The sequence below is a fragment of the Phalacrocorax carbo genome, chromosome 3, assembly GCF_963921805.1.
Source record: "Phalacrocorax carbo chromosome 3, bPhaCar2.1, whole genome shotgun sequence".
Lineage (NCBI taxonomy): Eukaryota > Metazoa > Chordata > Aves > Suliformes > Phalacrocoracidae > Phalacrocorax > Phalacrocorax carbo.
Genome location: NC_087515.1, coordinates 96,184,499 through 96,202,680, shown reverse-complemented (window position 1 = coordinate 96,202,680; position 18,182 = coordinate 96,184,499). Strand labels below are relative to the sequence as shown.

The window sequence follows — 18,182 nt, the reverse complement described above, 5'->3', positions numbered from 1 at the left end:
CTCCCAGACCAGCAACAGGGGTTCAGCGTTGTGCACAATTTACCCCAAACCGGCCAAGAAAAATCCAATTAAGATCCAGCTGGACAGGCCTAGTGACATTTTCTCTGACAGCTTTGATGATTAAGCAGTGCTTTGTGGTGAAGACACTGTTTTTCAGTTGTCCAGGGGGTCTTCCAGGTGCTGAACCCAGCTGGGGAAGTTGTTTTGTTACAGCTGATCCACAGAGAGCTTGTACACTGAGACCAAATCTAAGTGATCAAAGAGATCCCTCCCCTCAAATTAGTAGCAGTAACAAATGAGTTGAGAGAAGAGAGAATGGGGACTAAAGTAAGTCTAAAGTCCAACTTCCCTTGTACCCAAAAGCTGTGGATACAGTTTAATTTTAAGTTAAACTTTTATTCAATGTACAATGATACCCAGCTGCATAGGACATTTTGATATCTGTTACTAAGCATCTCCGAAAAGGATGCTAATCTAGGGTAAACCATGCTGTGCAAATACTGCCATTAAACATGAACATAGCTATTAAAACCAATATCCACTAGGGAAAAAAACCCTGTGCTCTCAAAATAATTTCTAGTTATTTCATAAAAGGAAACCAACACTTAAAGCATAGTAAAAGAAACTTAAAAATTCCGATGTTTCAAGGCTTTCTAGTATTTTTTTTTTCTTTAAAAAAAATATACTGGATTAATTTAATGGAAAAAATAGATAAGCTTTTCTATGCAATCTGTCTGGAAAAGATAATGTATTTCTTAGCTTTGAATATACATGATTGTTTTAAAGAGCCACACCTGGCTGACTGCTGATAAACTGAGATTGAAAAAAAATAAAATTCATTAACCTAACAGAAGCCTAATCTGATGCATTCGCAACAAGCATAGCCTCATGAACATTTTACACTACACTAGATGGAAACTTCACCCAAAATGAAGGAGCAATGAATGATCTGCTTTATTCAATATGAAACATAATGATTGTTAACCTCAGATTCATGACTTGAGTTCATCCTTGTTTTTTGTGGTGGTCCCTCCCGAAAGCATATCCTTATCAAGGTTATCCTGTAGATCAGCTGACATGTTATTTGAAGAATTCTCAGTGTCACATATATCTTTCTCTATAGTGCCTGGGTGATTTCCACAGTCACTGTTCAGATTTTCATCACCTTTTTTCGAATGAGAAGCGTCCTCCTTTCTGTCTGAAGTATCATGAATTTCTTCTGATTTTGGAAGCTGACCAGCATCAGTACCGCCGGTCTTTTCACTGTTGTTCTGCCTAACAGCATCACAGTTCATTTCTTGTTCATCCTGGTCATTTTCTTCCACCTTTTTTGTGAGTTCTACCTTCCTTTCTTCAGTTGTTTTACCAGCTGAGCTTCCACTTGCTGATGTATTCTTAGGCTCTTTTGGTTTCTTATGCTTAGAAATAACACTATTGTGAACAGAAATTGGAGATGCTGGCTTTTTATTTGTTTTGCTTCCTTCTGACTTCTGTTTTCTTGTGGGTCCCCAGATAAAATGCTCTGAGGGTGTATAATGTTGCTGGGCAAATCTCAGGAGTTTCCTCCTTTCTCTTCGGTCTCTAATAGTATACACAAAATATTCTAAAGCACTTTGCTTAATGTTGGGAATGGTGTCTTCCACAAGAGCTTCATGGAGAATAAATTTTACCAGAGGAGATTTGAAACTCTCATATCCTAGCTCGCCAAGACTTTTCAGAATTCGAGTGATTCTCAAGTAGTTGTGTTGAGACCTTTGGAAGAAAAGGGTGAAAATTCCATTGAGTCAGAAGAAAACCCACCTTACAGATATAGAACTGGAACTGCAATTCCTCACTCCTTTTTATCACTCCAGGTGTGTACTTCAGGCTTCCTGTACTTTAGGCTTCCTGTACTTTAATTTCTCACAGCTGCTGAAGCTTACTAGCACCTCCTTTGCTAGGATGTTGTGAGTGAAAATTAGTGTCTGTAAAATGCACTGAGGCAACAGGCTGAAAAAAATAAAATCAAAGCGTGTACTGATTTTGATTCCTTCTGCTGTATGTGCTCCTTCTGAGCAGAAAACCCAGTCACTTTATGGGGTCTGTAGCGTATTGCAGTAATGCAGCTACAGAACAGGATTCACTGTACTTCGCTTAAGCTATTTAAAAGCTGGGTCTCCAGCCTAGACTAGCTTCCTGCACTTCTGATACAGTCAGTGCTGGGAGAAAAACAGGCACCTCTTGAGAGCAAGTCCCACTGTTGTAAGAAGTGTCTAAGATAAATGGAACAAATGGTCTTCTGGAAGTCCTTGTGAAGAGCTCTTTCCCTCATAAAGTACACCTAAGTAAACAGTAAAACTTAAATGCATAAATTTTAGATGGCTAAAATCAGGGTAAAAGAGTCCCAGTTCCTGACGTAAAATGGTGCGGCCACTCACTGGTGAGAATATAGGAATTACAGGGTAAAAATGTGCAGTGAGTAACATTTGGGCTTCCTGAAACCATGTTTTATCTATGGCCTGACTCCACACCCACACTGGCTTATACAATATTTAAACAAAATTTAAAAATTATTCCCATTACTCACCCAAAATTACCCACCAGCAATTCTACCTACAAGCTTTCAATTAGACAGGAGAACAGAATATTGCAAGAAAACTATCTTAAGGTCTAACGTCAGAGGTATTAGGAAAGCGATCACAAGATCTGAAGAGATTTTGATACAATTAATCCACATGGGAAAAATTCAGTGCAAACTTATGCTCCACACAATGCTGATGAAAAGCAACAGATGTAATTTGCTAAAAGTTGGGCTAAAGTTTGACTTAATGTGTGTCTAAACCCCTTCAGTTAAGTATTGCAATTAAAAAGTATTAAATACATAATATTTCATGTTTTGAGGAGGGTGGGAAATCTTGTTATTTAGCTTCCATACAGGTGTGGAGAATTTGATTCTTCTCAAACAGAAATGTGAATACAAAGATAAGCCACTCATTCTTTCCAACTGAGAAGCAGCGCTTTGGGATCAGGTGAAAATGCGTTCAGTAGCATGACAAACAAATTAATTTGGAACTGTGATCTTCTTCAGCACCATCTGAAGCTGTATTTTCAGGGAATTCAGTGATGCCAGTTAGACTGGTAATGGATGAGAAGCACAATCTAAAAAAGGGGAAGGAGGAACGTACACATACAGACACAAACCAGGCATTGACTATTTCTTTTTCTCTTTTTCCTGGCAATCTTTGGAAAATGTATCTTCTCTTTCTCTAGAAAACAAAAGACTAAAGAGATTTTATGGTAATTCTAGAGTGGAGTGCATGGCATTACTTACTCATTCAAATGTTGAAATCTTTCTTGCCAGTTAGCAGCTCGTGCTACGTTTCCAGTTTTATCAATTAGTTTTATTCCAAAAAACTCCAACATCATTTTGTAAGCCAAAAGGAATCTTCTAATTGCTTCTTTTGTTTTCTTGAATTCCTAATAAACAAAGAATACGTCCAAAATTCTAAGTTGCACTAAAGCAAGTACCTCTGCATTGTATAAACCAAGTCTATGTAATAAAAAGCAGTTATGTATCAAAATTAATGTGATGGTTTGTATTGAGCTTAATTTGTATTACCTCAATTTCATATGTAGTTAATTCTTTAGCATAGAAGTTCAGACCTTGCTCCCTCAGTGGGAAAAGCCTGTTAAAAGAAAAGGTGCATTACAGCTCACAGTATATGAACACTTAATCAAATTAATGCTTTGAAACAGAAATAGGTAATAAGTGACCCACCACTGTATGTAAGTGTGGTTATGTTCCAGCTTTTCATAGTCTCCTTTCCATTTATTTAGGACTTCTTCAATATAAACCCCTGCATAAAAATAATTTGAAAATTGTTAGGGAGCCATCAAAAACAGCTTTCAGCCACATAAAGTATATGCCATGTTCACATAATGATAGAATACATACTTTAATACTAGAACATATAATTCTCTTTCATATACTATGTGAAATAAGGTCTATTACAGCCATAAACAAATTTTAATTTAAAATTAATTTAGTTACTGAAACTTAATTAAAAATAAGAGATTTATTAAATTTCAGTATAAACAAAACCAACTGACTTATACTGAGTTACTTACCAGCAGAGGGTATGTGACAATAACTTCTGTAAAATATACTTCCCCAAAAGTTCTCATGTTCTAGACCCCTTTACCACACTGACTGTAATTAAAAAACCACTTAACATAAAATATTGCATCGTGAATCACCTGTCATTGCTTTAACATGACCAAACTATATATATATATCTCTACCTCATCTTAATAGAACAAAGACATCTCCCATTCCAGGAATCCCTCCAGCTGCAAGTAACACGATGATTGGGAAATCTTTCTCAATTAGCTGTGGCCAGGAGTCTTGCTGCCATTGCTACCAGTTTGACCTTGGGTTCTCAGGTCATGCTCAACAAATTTCAGCTTTTAGTTGTCTCAAAACAGTTGCAGAGTTCAGTCAGTTCCTCTTGGAATGACAGTGATAGAAAAAGGGGACAAAGTCCATGTAAAAGGAAATTAATCATTCTTCGCACCGAGACTGCACTCGTGGAATTCGGTCATGGGCCAGGGTGCTTTTCCAGGCACTGCACAAATACATAAAGTACATAAAAGGATGTTCCTTGTTCCAAAATCTGCACAGTGTCTTTCCATGAATGAACGCTCAGTGTTAGCCTCTTTCTACTCTGAAACCAACAACAGTTTTACTAGTTCTACCACATGGCCTCTCCCTAAGTCAGATAGCATACAAGTGGCCTCAAAAGCCCGAAGTCCCACATAGTCTCCCTGTATACGTTTGAGATGTCTTTCCCCCTTCAGTGAAAATTTCCACTTGGGTCTCAATGACAAAAGAGAACTTATCGGATACCTTTCTTCAAGAAATTGAGAAAGCAGACAGCAAAAGGGGCTACTAAGAACATGGGGTTTCCAGTGCAGGCAAAGCTGGAAAACAACCTTGCAAAGAGGTCCTCCCTCCATCACTACACTGTATACAACCTACATTTCAAGTACTGGAAAACTTGCTGCTTAATTACAGGATGGAGAGACATATAGTCCAGCTCTGAGTCAGAACCACAAGTAAAATCTGTAGGTTGTGGAATTAAACTTCAGATCTAGTATTGCACTAGAAATGTCTTTTTTACAACATTCTCCAGTAGTTCAGCCCCTAACATGGTAGCTTAGATTCCCCCTGAACACTCTCACAGATCCATAGGCTTAGGTCAAGGTGGTGGCTACTCTCTCCCATTCTCAGTAAAAACTCCTATGTAACCAGAGCTCACAGCCATCAACAGTTCAGCCTCCATGGCCCATCACCTACCTTTGACAATACCAACTGTGGTTTTCTCCTAAAATATTAAGAGAAATTTTATTCTTTACAAATTTTAGGATGGAAACCCTTCTCTAGCTTTCATGAGTATCTCTTCTCCTGGCTAATCCTCTTGAATTGCTTCTTCATTTTGCACTTTAAAGGATTTCCCCCTCCTCTCCCAACCTTTTCTGGCTTTCAGTTTCAGGTTCACATGCCTGTCAGGTCACGGTACCCTTCTCTTTCTTTCTGTATCTGTTCTCTGTGTAATGCCTCCTGAATTTGCTACCTCTGTAGTGGTAATTCACAGATCTAACTCTTCTTCCAGTCAAGCTAAAAACACAGTCTTCAGCATCTGCCTGTGGATATTGAGATAAGGCTCAAGATGATTAAAACAAACGTCTTATCTTTCTTTCACATAACCTGACTTGTTTTCTCTTCTTGTTGCTTAGGATATTATCACTATCTTGCCTAGAAACAGCTCTCATTTTCAAAGTTCCTACATGTATATTTTACATCCTTCTATATAACATTCCTTCCCATCCAGCTTCCTTTCAGAATGTTGACGTTTTGCATCTCAACATCCTCTTTCCTGACCTTGAAAAGAGGCCTCTTCTCACGCTTATATTTAACCTGAATGCTGCAGGTAAGACCATATTTCTAGACTGTGGCTTTTTTACATTGCCTCTTTTTTTTTGCTTTGTATTCTTCCATAGCGAAGCCCTTTTCTGTAACATCAGACAAAAACTATACGCCTTCACTTCCAAAGCCTTTTGCAACCTGTCCTTTCATACCTTATCAGAATGCATTTGTTGCTATGAGACTGATCCTGCCCCAACAGGACCCTGCCTCAATGGCAGTCTCCATGTCTCACTTCCTTCTGTACTCCAATGTGCGCTTCGGTTATTTCCTCCCAAGCTGCTCTCATGCTGAGAGGGTCTTTCTGCAAACACCTTCAATGTAACCTTCCCATCATTCTTTTCAAACTCTCAAAATCTTATTTTTTGGCCTGCATTTTTTTTGCCAACGGCTAAGCTCTCACGTGCCAAGGCTCCTGTTTACCATTCTAACCAAGACTATTTTATTGCCTCCTCCTGCTTCCCCATCTGTCTGCTACCCTCTTGTCTCTCATACTTGGCTTGCAAACTCTCTAGAGTAGAGTTTGTCATCTTTCAGCTCATCCTGTGTTTATGCAGAACCTTGCATAGGAGGTTCCTCCCCACTACCAGAACCACTAGGGACTTTGAGAAATTATTTTATTATTGTTATTTTAATAGTCACACATGAGGTAGTTCCAACACATTCTTTTTCCCTTACACACACTAGGGATAACACCCATATCCCTGTCACTCCATGCAGCAAGAGTTTGTGCAGCACAGTGGAGCAACTTTATCTTTGTTTAATAAAAGGCAGTGCCACTACTGTAAAGTAGCAACACAAACAACGCCCTGTACTACATCATGCTGAAAGTGCATGAGAAAAGCATGCATTTTCACTCTCCCTAGAGCGAAAGCTAACTCTGTTTTAAGCATAACCTGCTCCCACGTTATCAACATGTTACTCCAACATGGGAGGTTCAAGTTGTATGATACATAACTATACACCTTTAATTTGCCAGCACCGCAATTACCACTACAGTTTCACTTTGTTACTATTATTAGTGAGCTTTCTTTCATTATCACTATTATTGCCACAGATTACTCACCATCAGGCTTAAAAGGAATTTTATTTTTGTAAAATCGGAGATTGCACAAATCATTTTGATATCGAAGATCTTTAAAGTTCTGCTGAAAGAAAGGAAATAAAACATTATCAGCCTACCAAAACCTATCAAGAATATCCTGAAAGTGATGCTGTGCTCTCTGAATAATTTAAGGACAAAAATTTCGGAGTTTCATGAAAACTGGAAATCACTTAGAATTACACATGCACTTAAAGATTCAGTTTAAGGATATGAAAGTTCCTTCTGGCTGATACCTTCTCCTACTGAGGCACAGATTAGAGAAGCTAGCATAACAGCACCTTGACTTTGGTCTCAAGGAACTTCCAAGATGCAAAAAATAATAAATCCGAACTCCATCATCTACCCTCCTCAACGTGCAAGGCACAAGCCTTTTTCTGGGCTTCTGCAGCTGTTCACAAGCTTACACATCTTACATGTTTGCATGTACACCTGGGATGAAAAGGATGTTGCACTAGCTTCACTCCTCTCGCGTTGGCACATTGGGCCTCTGCATCAGTTTTTTGATTCTTCTAACTTCTCATATTTTTTAGGCACCACAAAGGTTTAGGAATGTTTGGGTTGTGTGCTGTCTTCTTCTAAAAAGGCAATTTTAAATGATAAAATATTCTTACTGGATATTGGTGTCGATACTTGTATAAATCTCTTGCTGCGTAGAAGCTTCTCTTTGGCTTGGCTGTCAGCTCAGTTCCATCACCACTCTGAAATAGTTTGAAAGTAGATAATAACCATACATGAGCACACTAAATAGCAAATTTGTGTAATATTAAAATAATTATTTTTTATTACGGATTTCAGCAATGTAAACATACAGAAGTACAAGTATTTGCCTACTGTTTGGTCAAACACCGAGAATCTCCCTGTTGAATACTTAACACCACACTCTTTAAACCTAAATTGAAAAATATTAATAAAATACAAAAGCAAGACTATGAAATGTCCTTCCACTGAGCCTGAATTTTATTTAAATCAACTGGTTGATTGTCATTTCCAAACACAAGACTTCAAAGTAACCTAGCAAGTGCTAGCACAAGATGAAATAAGTAACTGAACATGAAAATGCAGAGACACTTCTCATTTTGAACAGGAAATCATACTACTTGCAAAGACTATTTGTCATGTGCACATTGACTTAACTGCAATCATTGCATCCTGGGGAAGAAAATGAACAGTCATGGACAAGACACATTGCAGTTTTAACACCTTCTTGAACCATGGTCTATTATTTGTTTCTCGGAACTTAAATTTAAAGCCTATAAGAAGAACCTCTAAACCCCAAAACAAGAACCTGCCTAGAGAAAACACGTATGTACAAGAACTTGTACTGGCTCCCAGCTGTTTGGAAGCTGTGACCTGAAACAACCAGAGTCCACCAAGGACAGCATAAATAATCCCACTGCCTTCAGAGAACACTTGAAAAAGCTGCATGCATTGAAGAAAAACAGAAAAGGAAGCATTAGTGTACAGAGATTTCAACTTGCTAGCAACAACTTTATTTTCTTTGTGATTTCTTTATAACTATACTTGCAGTGAAGAGTTTCGCATTCTTCAGCCTTGTAAAATAAGTCTCTACACTAAAATCAAAGGCCAAATGAGGGGGAAAAAAAATTCATTCCACACCTTGCAATATATGTGTAATAGCTTAAAGTCAAGCCTAAAAAGATAAGTTCCCCGTGACTGGACATTTGCAAGACCAGCTTTGACCATACCTACAGGCAAAACACACTTGCTTGAACATGTGACACCCCTTGACACTCAGTTATCAGCCATTATTATCACCATGTATCAAACAGAAAAGGGAAAAAATGCTTATGCCCATTTAATTTTGCAGTTTCAGAAACAAATATAAACACACCTATCAGGGTAAAAAAAGACCCAGCTGGTCCACCCTGCCTTCAGTTGTAACTCCAGTAAAATTACTGGCAAAGCGAACCTTTATCTCCTTAGGGTCAGCATTTTAAACGTTCCTAAAAGACAGAAACTTGCTCTGAAAATTCCTCCCCTCGGACCCACCGAGGAGTCGCAGATCCGTTGCCGCGCATGATCCAACATACATATTTTTAATGCGTTTGAGAGGCCAAGTTCAAGACTACGTTTAATTTAAAGCAGAACCTTCTCTTCAAAAGGCAGCAGCGGGACTGACAAGGGCTTCAAGGCCTCAGTTTGCTCCCCAGAACAGGTCACCACAACGGGGCGGATCAGCCCATTTCTCCTCCAGACGAAGAAGAGCCGCTTTACCACAAGCCACCGCCGGTCCCCGTGCAAGGGGAAGCTCCCGCGCCTCAGCCGCCGGGGCCCAACCGGGCCCCTGCTCCGGCCCGCCGGTGCCGCAGAGCGGGGATGGCGGGAGCGGCGCTGCCCCGGCAGGGCCCCGGGGCTCGGCTCGGCCCATCCTCCGGCGCCGGGAGCGCCCAGCGCGGCGACAACGACAACCCCAGCCCCAGCCGTCCGGGCCAGCTCCGCGCCCTGCCTTCCCCGCCCCGCAGCGGCCGCTCCCCCCGGCGCTGACGGTACCTGCTCGGGGCCGGTGGCCTCCACCTCTGCCCGCTCCCCCTCCTCCGGCGGCGGCGGCGGCGGCGGGGACGGCGGGGACTCTGGGGGCCGGCAGTCCGCGGCGGGCAGCTCAGCCGGCTCTTCCCCGCCTCCCGCGGGGGTGCACACCCCCTCCTGCCGCCGCGGCTCCTCGCTGGGATCCGCCGCCTCGGGCTCCGAGTCGGTCTCCCAGGTGGAGTCACAGTCCTCCACCGTGGTGGGCTCCTTGAAGCTGACCCCACTCAGCAGGCTGCCCATCGGGCAGGGCAGGGCAGGGCCGGGCCCGCCGCCGCCGCCCGGAGGCCGCGGAGGCCGAGGGCTGGGAGCGGCCGCGGGCTGCCTACGGCTGCGGCATGGCGGGGCGGGGCGGCGGCGGCGGCCGGGGCTGCTCCCCCGCCCGGCCCCAGCCCACGGACACGCGCAGGGCGGAGCTGGAGGCTCCGGGATTTCCACAGGAGACACGCACGTACGCCCCGTCCCCCGCCCGTCCAGGCCCGGCCTGGCCCCAGGGAGACCAGAGCTCCGCAGGGAGACGGCGGAAACCAAGGGGGGTTGCTCCTCTTGGAGGGGACCTCGGTGTCCCCGAAGGGTTGCGAGAAGAGCAAGCGGGTGCGGGTGCTTGTCGAGAAGAGCGGGGATGGCGGCTGCCCCTGAGCAGGGGTCTGTGAAGAAGATTCGGTGGCAGAAGCAGCCGTGTTACCGGCAGCGCGCAAGCACGGGCTGTCCCTTCCGCGGGAAGGGTTGCAGTCAGCCGGTGACCTCAAGGAGTGAACGCACGGGTGCCAGAGGAGGCATGACCGGAGGGGGCAATAGCGTGGTACCCTGACGGTTTTAGCTACTGCTAAAACCCCTGAGAGTTTGGAGATAAAACTGGCGTGACATTCAAGGACGGGTTTGGCAGGGGCAGTGGCGGTGTGTTTTGTATTTGGCTAGAGCATGCCTTTTGGACAGAAACGCTGCCTGATGAGCTGAAGGCTTAGCACGTTGTTCCAGGGGATGCTCTCAGCCTCATGACTAAAAATGCGTTCTTCGTTTCTAACCAGAGTTGTCAGGCTCCGGTTCACACTCACGGATTTCTGCCTTTTCCTTAAAGGTGGTTCTGTGGTGTCCAGTATATTGACTGCTCCTAAAGATGTGCACTATCAAGTTATCTTGGTCCTCTTCTTGGTAAACTAAACAGGTCGAGCTTCTTCAGCCTCTGGCCATAAATTACCTTCCCCATTTCCTCACTCATTTTTGTGCCTTTTTTTTCTGCTTCTACTTCAGTGTTTTAGCATCCCCTTCAAGTGCAGGTACCAGCATTTTAACTGGATGTCAGGATCATAGTGTAGAGACGATATCATCTTTATATTCTTGTTTCCCACTCCACTCTCTATAAACTGAAAGATCATTTTAACTCAAGTTGCCACAGCATTGTGTTTAGATGTGTTCGTATCGCTCTCACACATAACCTGCCTTCAGGTTCCTTTGACGTGTACGAGCTGTACACGCTGACACCAGGGACAGGAAATTGCTTGGGAATACCCTCATTGTCAGGCCTTGTTTCAGGCAAGCTTGTTTGCAGTCGCAGCTCACCTGGACGCAGCCACCGCTGCCTCAGGGGCCCATGCCTCTGCTTCCTCCACCAGCACCTCCCCTGGACAAGACAGTTCTCCTCTGCTCTTCATGGCAATTAACGAAGCCTGCTCAGCCTTTCCAACACCCCTTTGTCACCATCATGCCGGCTGCCGCCCTCCTCAGGACCCGGCTACTCCCATGCAGTCCAAGATTAAACCTGGAGGTCCCAGCCAAGACCCCCCACCCCAACGCTCAGCCCAACCCTCCAACCTCTATTTTAGCCACAGTACTGAAGGTGGTCCCCCTTCCACAACAACGGGACAACAGGATGACCTTACACAAATTGGTCAGTCTTGCCCACTCTTTTAGTGTTGGAAATGGCCATTTAGGGATACTTACTGAAGGATTTAAAAACATTTACTTAACAATCTTTACCCTGACATATCTTCCCAGCTTATGAAAAATCAAAGCTTTAGAAACCTCCAGACCAAAAGGTTGCATCTGAGTGTTCATTTTAATAGCCACTAATGGACCTGTATCTGTTTACATATACTTTTGACCTCTGTTGCATAGCGAGACAATCTTATACCGTTTTAATGTGTTCAGTATATATGTTAGAATATAATTTCATATGATTCTGATTAGTTCTTTTTTATCAGAAAGAGTATGATTGCTCCCTATTTGTCTCCATACTATTCACAATTTTATAGACCTCTGTCACTTCAATACCTATTATTTTTCTTCCAAGATGCGATGTCCTACCCTATTCAGTCTTACGTAGTATGAAAGCCATTGCATTCCTTTTGTCATCCTTGTGACCTTTTTCTCTAGGTTTTTGAGCTCTACTGGAACTTTTTTGACATGTGATACCCAGGAATGCATGTAGTATACAGGAAGGTTCAGGCTTATGCTTGCCAGTGGACAGTGTTTTAATGTGGAATAAAAAATCCCCGTCGACAAGGCACAAGTGAGGTTATAAGAGGGCAAGCAGTAAGCCTGGATGCTAGATTACGTCTCACATTTTAATGGAATCATAGAATTCTGTGAAGTGAAATTCTATGAAAATCTATGAAATTCTAATTCATAAATATGAAATTATATGAAAATTCTATTTTTGGCAAGTTCCCTTTTCTTCGGCCTTATTTGGAGGAAAAGCAGATTTGCTTCCTGCTTCCACAATATCTTCTCCCACACTGTTCACATAGTTTGAAGGAACTGACTTAAGAAAATCTGATGTCTGGATCCCATTTGTCTTGACTGCCTGCTGACTAGGTACTTCCATTGACCAACATCAACTGGTCCCAATATAGACCAGCTACAGCTACCTGCTACCTAGCTACCTGCTACAGCTTTTGTCAACGCTCCCTCACATTGACTGTGTTTATACTAGGGACAGCAGAGCCTCAAAAGCATGTCTCAAAAATCAGGCAAAGGTTTTGATGATATTTAGTTTGCATGGCAATTAATCCTACAAACTAAAGATCTCCCTGCAAGAAAGCTCCATCTCTTGTGCAAATAACTGCACCTTATTATAGAAAGCTCAGTTCTACCTGAAGAGCAAACCTATCGGCCAAATCTCATCACAGAGTTTTAGGAGGATTTTTAAAGGATCTGGATCCCAGACCACTGATAAGAACTGGGAAGCCAGTGCCAAGAGCAGAAGACGGCTTTGACTGACTTACAGTAGTCTGTGTGGCTGAGGTCATGCAATGGAGTTTCCTGAAGTCCTGGGATGTATGTTTGGAGTTTCTTGAGGGTCGATAACTAGGTATACCATATTGCTTGCAATCTACACAAGAAGTGACAGAAATAAGGCTGGATGAAGCCTAATCGGGTAGTAGTGGATTGCCAGGGTGGCGCAGGTTTTCCTTGCCAACCAGAAATGTTGTAAGGCATTATTCACTACTGTAAAGGAGCTTATTATCAGCAGGTAGGCTAGAAGAACTCTCAAATTAGAAACTAAATTGACTGACTGTTGGTATGGCACTTTTAAAAAAAGGCAGTGGTGCCAGTGATGCACACCTTCAAAATGTTTCAAATACCCATCCCAATAATTTCAGTTTTAGCTGGACTCGGCTCTCATGCAATTGATTTTCAGCCTTTAGCTTATCGTTGGACAGTGGCTAATTTCTAAGTGAGTTTTCCCAGGAAAGGAAAATTGAACAGCTCTTACGCAGATCAATACCCAGCAAGAATCACTAGCTAGATAGTGACGGGGCATCCACTTTGTGCCTGTTGAGGCCTGGCTACACTGTTGGGCAGCTGAATGAGGAAGGAAAGATTCCTTCCCTGGAAGAGTTATCTGCTATTTTTATCATGTTACTCATGACCATCTCTCAGCTGCCCAAAAGGACATGGGTTTGACTCTTTTGAGATAAGAATACTCCAAGCTTTAGTTGTGGTGGGGCAGATCTGCACTTTGCAAGGTGTGTGCATTTTTTCCATGAGCAATGTTGTCTTTCACAGTTGCAGCTTATTGCTGGTTCTGGTTGTGAACTGGAGGCAGTCAGGATTCATGAAGAGGCTCTAGGACCTTACCTAGCTTCTCAGAGTGGTATTTGAGAGCTTCAACAGATCCCCATAAGAGATAACGTAATTTAAAAAAAATAATTTCAGTTGTTTCACAGTCATAATTGGTAGTCATTTTTGAGAAGGCCGTGAATTTTTGGTGCTTGAGTTCACCGAAGTATTCCAGTACAACAGAAGATGACTAGTGCTAAAGCCCGAAGGACCTGTTTCAATCTGACTTCCACATAACGCAGGCCAGAGGAGTTCTTACCCTACCCATTTCTGAAGAACAATAGAAGACCTAGGGAAATGAAGACCACTATCACATCAAATACTGACTTTCATAAAGCTGATGAAAAAGCATAAGCATCTGACTTCTGGTTATATACTTTTATATACCTTTTAAACAGCACAGATTAGTGAAATTTTTTTTTTCTTTCATGAGGACATGGTTTTATAAGGACTTCAAAATGGATACTACATCACTTTCTGGAATCTAATGCTGCATGTATATCAGTGTGATAACTGTAAAATTTTATTAAAAATTAAATATTAGGTAGTTGTAATACTTCATCATTATCTTGGGAGGATGTTCTGAATAGGATACCAGAGAGGTCAATTAACAACCGTGGATAATCTTACCAACCTAATATTAAAGTGATATAAACCTGGGAGGCATTATGCATCTTTAGAGGATATGAATAGACTGCAAAACCACTTTGATAAATGGCAGAAGAGGGCAAAATAAATAATGTTGGTAAAATGAAATTTAGTTGAGATAATGTAAAAATGATTCATAGTGGATACTTATACTAAAGGTAGGTTTTAGAAATGCAGAAAAGCAGCAATAAACAGAAACATCTGGGAGTTACAGTATTATTAACATATGTTTAGACAAGGGTCTAAATATATTTGGACACCAACATATATTTGGGCAAGTGTATGAAGTCAGATAGGTATGACGAGGGTTTGTATGCAATAGCTGTAGCTGACTGGTATTTTAATGGGGTTTGTTACCTTTTTGGCTTATTTATGAAAGGAAATGGGCATTCTCAACGAATATCTGACTGTGGTGAGATTTAATTCTCTTCTTTACTTCAGTAATGTCCCAGATTGCTAAATGCCAAGCCTGATGTAGTGTCCGTAGAAGGTGAATCTAATTTAGAAAGTTCTCCATAATTTTCCTGTAATGAATGCCATTGGAAATTATTAACTGGAAACTCAGAAGTCAGGTTGTATATTTGCATAAATTTGTTTCTGTTGAAAACTGAAATTAATCTGAAGAGAAGAAAAGACTTCACATAGATCATGCTAGACATTACAGATGAGTCTATTAAGCTTACTAAAGCTAGTGGAAGTTCTCCCCTTTTTTGCTGGGTTATTTTTACAACCCTGAAGACCTTAACTAAAGCCCTCTTTATTGGAGTGTCTTGTACTAGGGCTCTGTGAAAGGTCACAGCCAAGGTAGCCCAGAACAAATTAATAAAAGAATGTATTGCTGTAAGGCAGTCTGTCTAGGTAGTCAGAGAAGTAGTCTCGGTCTAGTCCTTAAGCCTCTAAGATTCTGCTCAGTTTCTTCTCTGACTAGCCTTTCAAACACGGCACAAGACTGCAGCCAATTTCTTGAGAGGAAATTAATCCAGTTGTAGGATGCAACATGGTCTAAACGAGCTGCTGTGCCACAACCCCTGATTTATAGCTAGGGTCCTACATCACCCTTGTGATGGACTGAAACCAGCTGCCTGGGTTAGCACGCTCAGCTTTCCTGCAGCGGGGCTTGACTACGGTGCATCAGCAGGTCAGCTGCCTGACTCCACTGATAAGAAATGACATTTACTTGCCAGAAATTCACACAGGGTTGCTGAAGGGCTCCTGGACTGTACCAGGCAAGCTAGTAATTTTTGCAGTGGAACCTAGAAAGAGATTCTTCTCCCTGAAAGACAAACCGAGAGTATGATTCAGAAGCCCAAATATAGGCATCGAAGTGCTCTTGGAGATCCCTTAGTGTAACTATCTTCTACTGCACAAGGGCACTGGTGCTCCTAGGCTCAGTAGGTCCCATGGTGTAGCTGCCAGCCCCATGCAGATGTCTTGGCTACTCCAGGACATCTCAAAGGGAACGATACACCTACTAGGTGTATGCTTATTACGTATGGGCATAGGCCAACTATGCCTGTGTGTGACTGGTTAGTTGGCTGAGTCACTTTGAAAGCTGCATGGACTGTATTAACCAGAGCTGTATTTATCTAATGGATGCTTACAGCCCAGTGAGCTTGTAGGCATACAGCTATGTGTAAACAACTGAATTTAGGTGGTTTATTACAAACTCGATCTTGCCCCTAATCTCGCTGAGCATCCCTGTTTCTCTTGGGAAGGTGTACTACACACTGTCTTTGCCGCTGGATGGTGGACATTTCTGATGTGACAGCACACTGTCTCCTGTGCTGTATTCCTAAACCAGGCACTTTCTACCTGTGTCACATGTAGGACCTGACTTATCACTGTACTCAGAGTAGGCCCAACTCTACCAAAACTGTGGGATTGTCTTCTCTGGGACATCAACCAGGGACACAGACCGACATCCTTCTTGACCCTGAGCAGGCTTCTCATTTGGGGGATTTATATCCCCTGAGGCACCTAACCTGCAGACGACTAGGTCTGAGGTAATCACACAATGCTCCTTGTGTAGTCAATGGAGACAAACGGGCACCTCCAGAGGATGAGACATATTATCCTGAGACAGGCATTTAAAATATATAGACTAAATCACTAGAGTTGTTTGTATCTACTGATTGTAAAGGAAGTCAAGGTCTAGCCAAATCCAGATTTAGACATTGGACCTTCATGTTGCAAAAATTACATGACACGACCCAATCCCACACTCTTAAGGTTTTCTGAAGCTATTGAATTTTGAATAGAATACCCAGCTTCCTATAGGAACAGAATAGGGAACCCACCTGAACTGGTAGTGAGCATCCCTTTCCCTGACATGAGGAATATCTGTAATCAGGTCATACCACATAATACGTTTCAAGTGAGAGACTGAGAGGACCCTTGTTTCAGAGTATCTGTTGCCAGGTATGTAGAATTCAAATCTCCTTAGGAAGAGACAAGGCTTTAACCTTCCTGCCAGATCCTATTGAGTTTCTTATGTGTAAGATCACAAAGATAAGGAGACTAACAAGAAAGTTGCCTCCTCCTTGGTCTTTGAATGAATAGCCAGCCTTTGGCTCTATGACCAACAGAGAAGTACGAAAGGGTAGAAGGAGGTCATAGCATCATACAAGCCTATTAGGTCATTATACTGTGCTTTATTTCCTCACCTAAATACAGCAGAAGTTGTGCAGGGCCCCTTCCCCATCCGTACGAGGAGGCAATAATGAATCCTGTTCCACTCTGCTCGGGTTAAAGCACCTAACTTTAAGGTGACATGAAGCCGGGGCATCCCCTGGGAGTGCAGCCCAGCAGTACCAACATACAGCCATCACAAATTTGGCCTGCCTCTGCCAGCTGCAGGAGAAGCATGCACAAGCAGTAATACTTCAGTGTCACTGGCCTAGGAGCTCTTGCTATCCCTGTAAAAGATATTGCCAGTTATTATTTCAAGACCACAGACTCTGCTTGTTCTTTCTTAACTGAGTTTTTGTATGTGACTCTGAATTTATGTAGTTGGGATGGTGCAGCTATTTCAAAGATCTAACTGACATCAAGATTGATGTGACTCATGGGACTCATAGGATCCCTATAAGTAAAAAAGGTCCATGTTAAATGATACGCATTTGTGCAATTCTGTAGTTTCCTTTTGGGCAGACAATTGTAGATTTTGCACAGTTCATCAAGGATGATTTGAAAATGCCTAAAATCATTGATTTCTAATTCATCAGCCGTTAGTTCCAATCGGAGGCTGGCACAAGGCCAAATAACACAACTCTGCCACCACCTGCTTTTCACTCTTCTCCATATCATGCTTTGTATGCCATCCGTTGAAAACCTATATAAATGCATAAATTGGGGAAGAAGTTCATCAGGGAAGCCATTTTAAATTAGGTCACTTATGCTGCACAGAGCTTTTAGCTTGTGATTAAGGCAAACACACATAGACTGAGATATAAAAGCAAGTAAACAAACACAACCAGAAACAGAAACCACAAACAATACTGGCTTTCATTTACTTATCGCAGGCCCAGTGATTTTTACAACCATTTAGGCTAGTTTACTTAGTTAAAATACACAGCACAGTGTTAAAACACAGGTCCAGCTCCCCAGCTGCACTGGGGCAGAGTTGTCTTCTGCATCAGCCCTGCCTGTTACTCTTTGATGGCACCTCAGAGTGACCTTTCCCCATCCCTGCCAAACTCTGGATGACTTCATGGTGGGCAGGCTGGAGGCAGAAGACTGCACAGCCGAATAATTCAACTACTTTGGAGAGATGAGGAGCAAGAGATGGCCTGCAGTTTGTGACATAAACCTGATTTGGGATGGGACTGAAGTATGTCATACTTCACATAACATGAGCTTCAG

The 18,182-nt window shown here is 42.4% G+C and overlaps 1 protein-coding gene across 2 annotated transcripts; it reads right to left on the bottom strand.

The window, feature by feature from the left end:
• Nucleotides 1–930: 930 nt before the first annotated feature.
• On the bottom strand, nucleotides 931–10,001 carry OGFRL1 (opioid growth factor receptor like 1). Of its 2 annotated transcripts, none has more exons than XM_064447821.1 (7): nucleotides 9,579–10,001; nucleotides 7,679–7,765; nucleotides 7,029–7,107; nucleotides 3,758–3,836; nucleotides 3,599–3,665; nucleotides 3,311–3,456; nucleotides 931–1,752 (listed from the first exon to the last, which is right to left on the bottom strand). In XM_064447821.1, exons 1-7 carry the CDS (start codon nucleotides 9,852–9,854, stop codon nucleotides 993–995), a joined length of 1,494 nt encoding a protein of 497 aa, XP_064303891.1. In that variant the 5' UTR covers nucleotides 9,855–10,001; the 3' UTR covers nucleotides 931–992. The 2 variants fall into 2 exon arrangements, with proteins under 2 accessions (XP_064303891.1, XP_064303890.1); XM_064447820.1 differs by having other exon boundaries at nucleotides 7,029–7,110; nucleotides 9,579–10,000.
• Nucleotides 10,002–18,182: the final 8,181 nt, after the last annotated feature.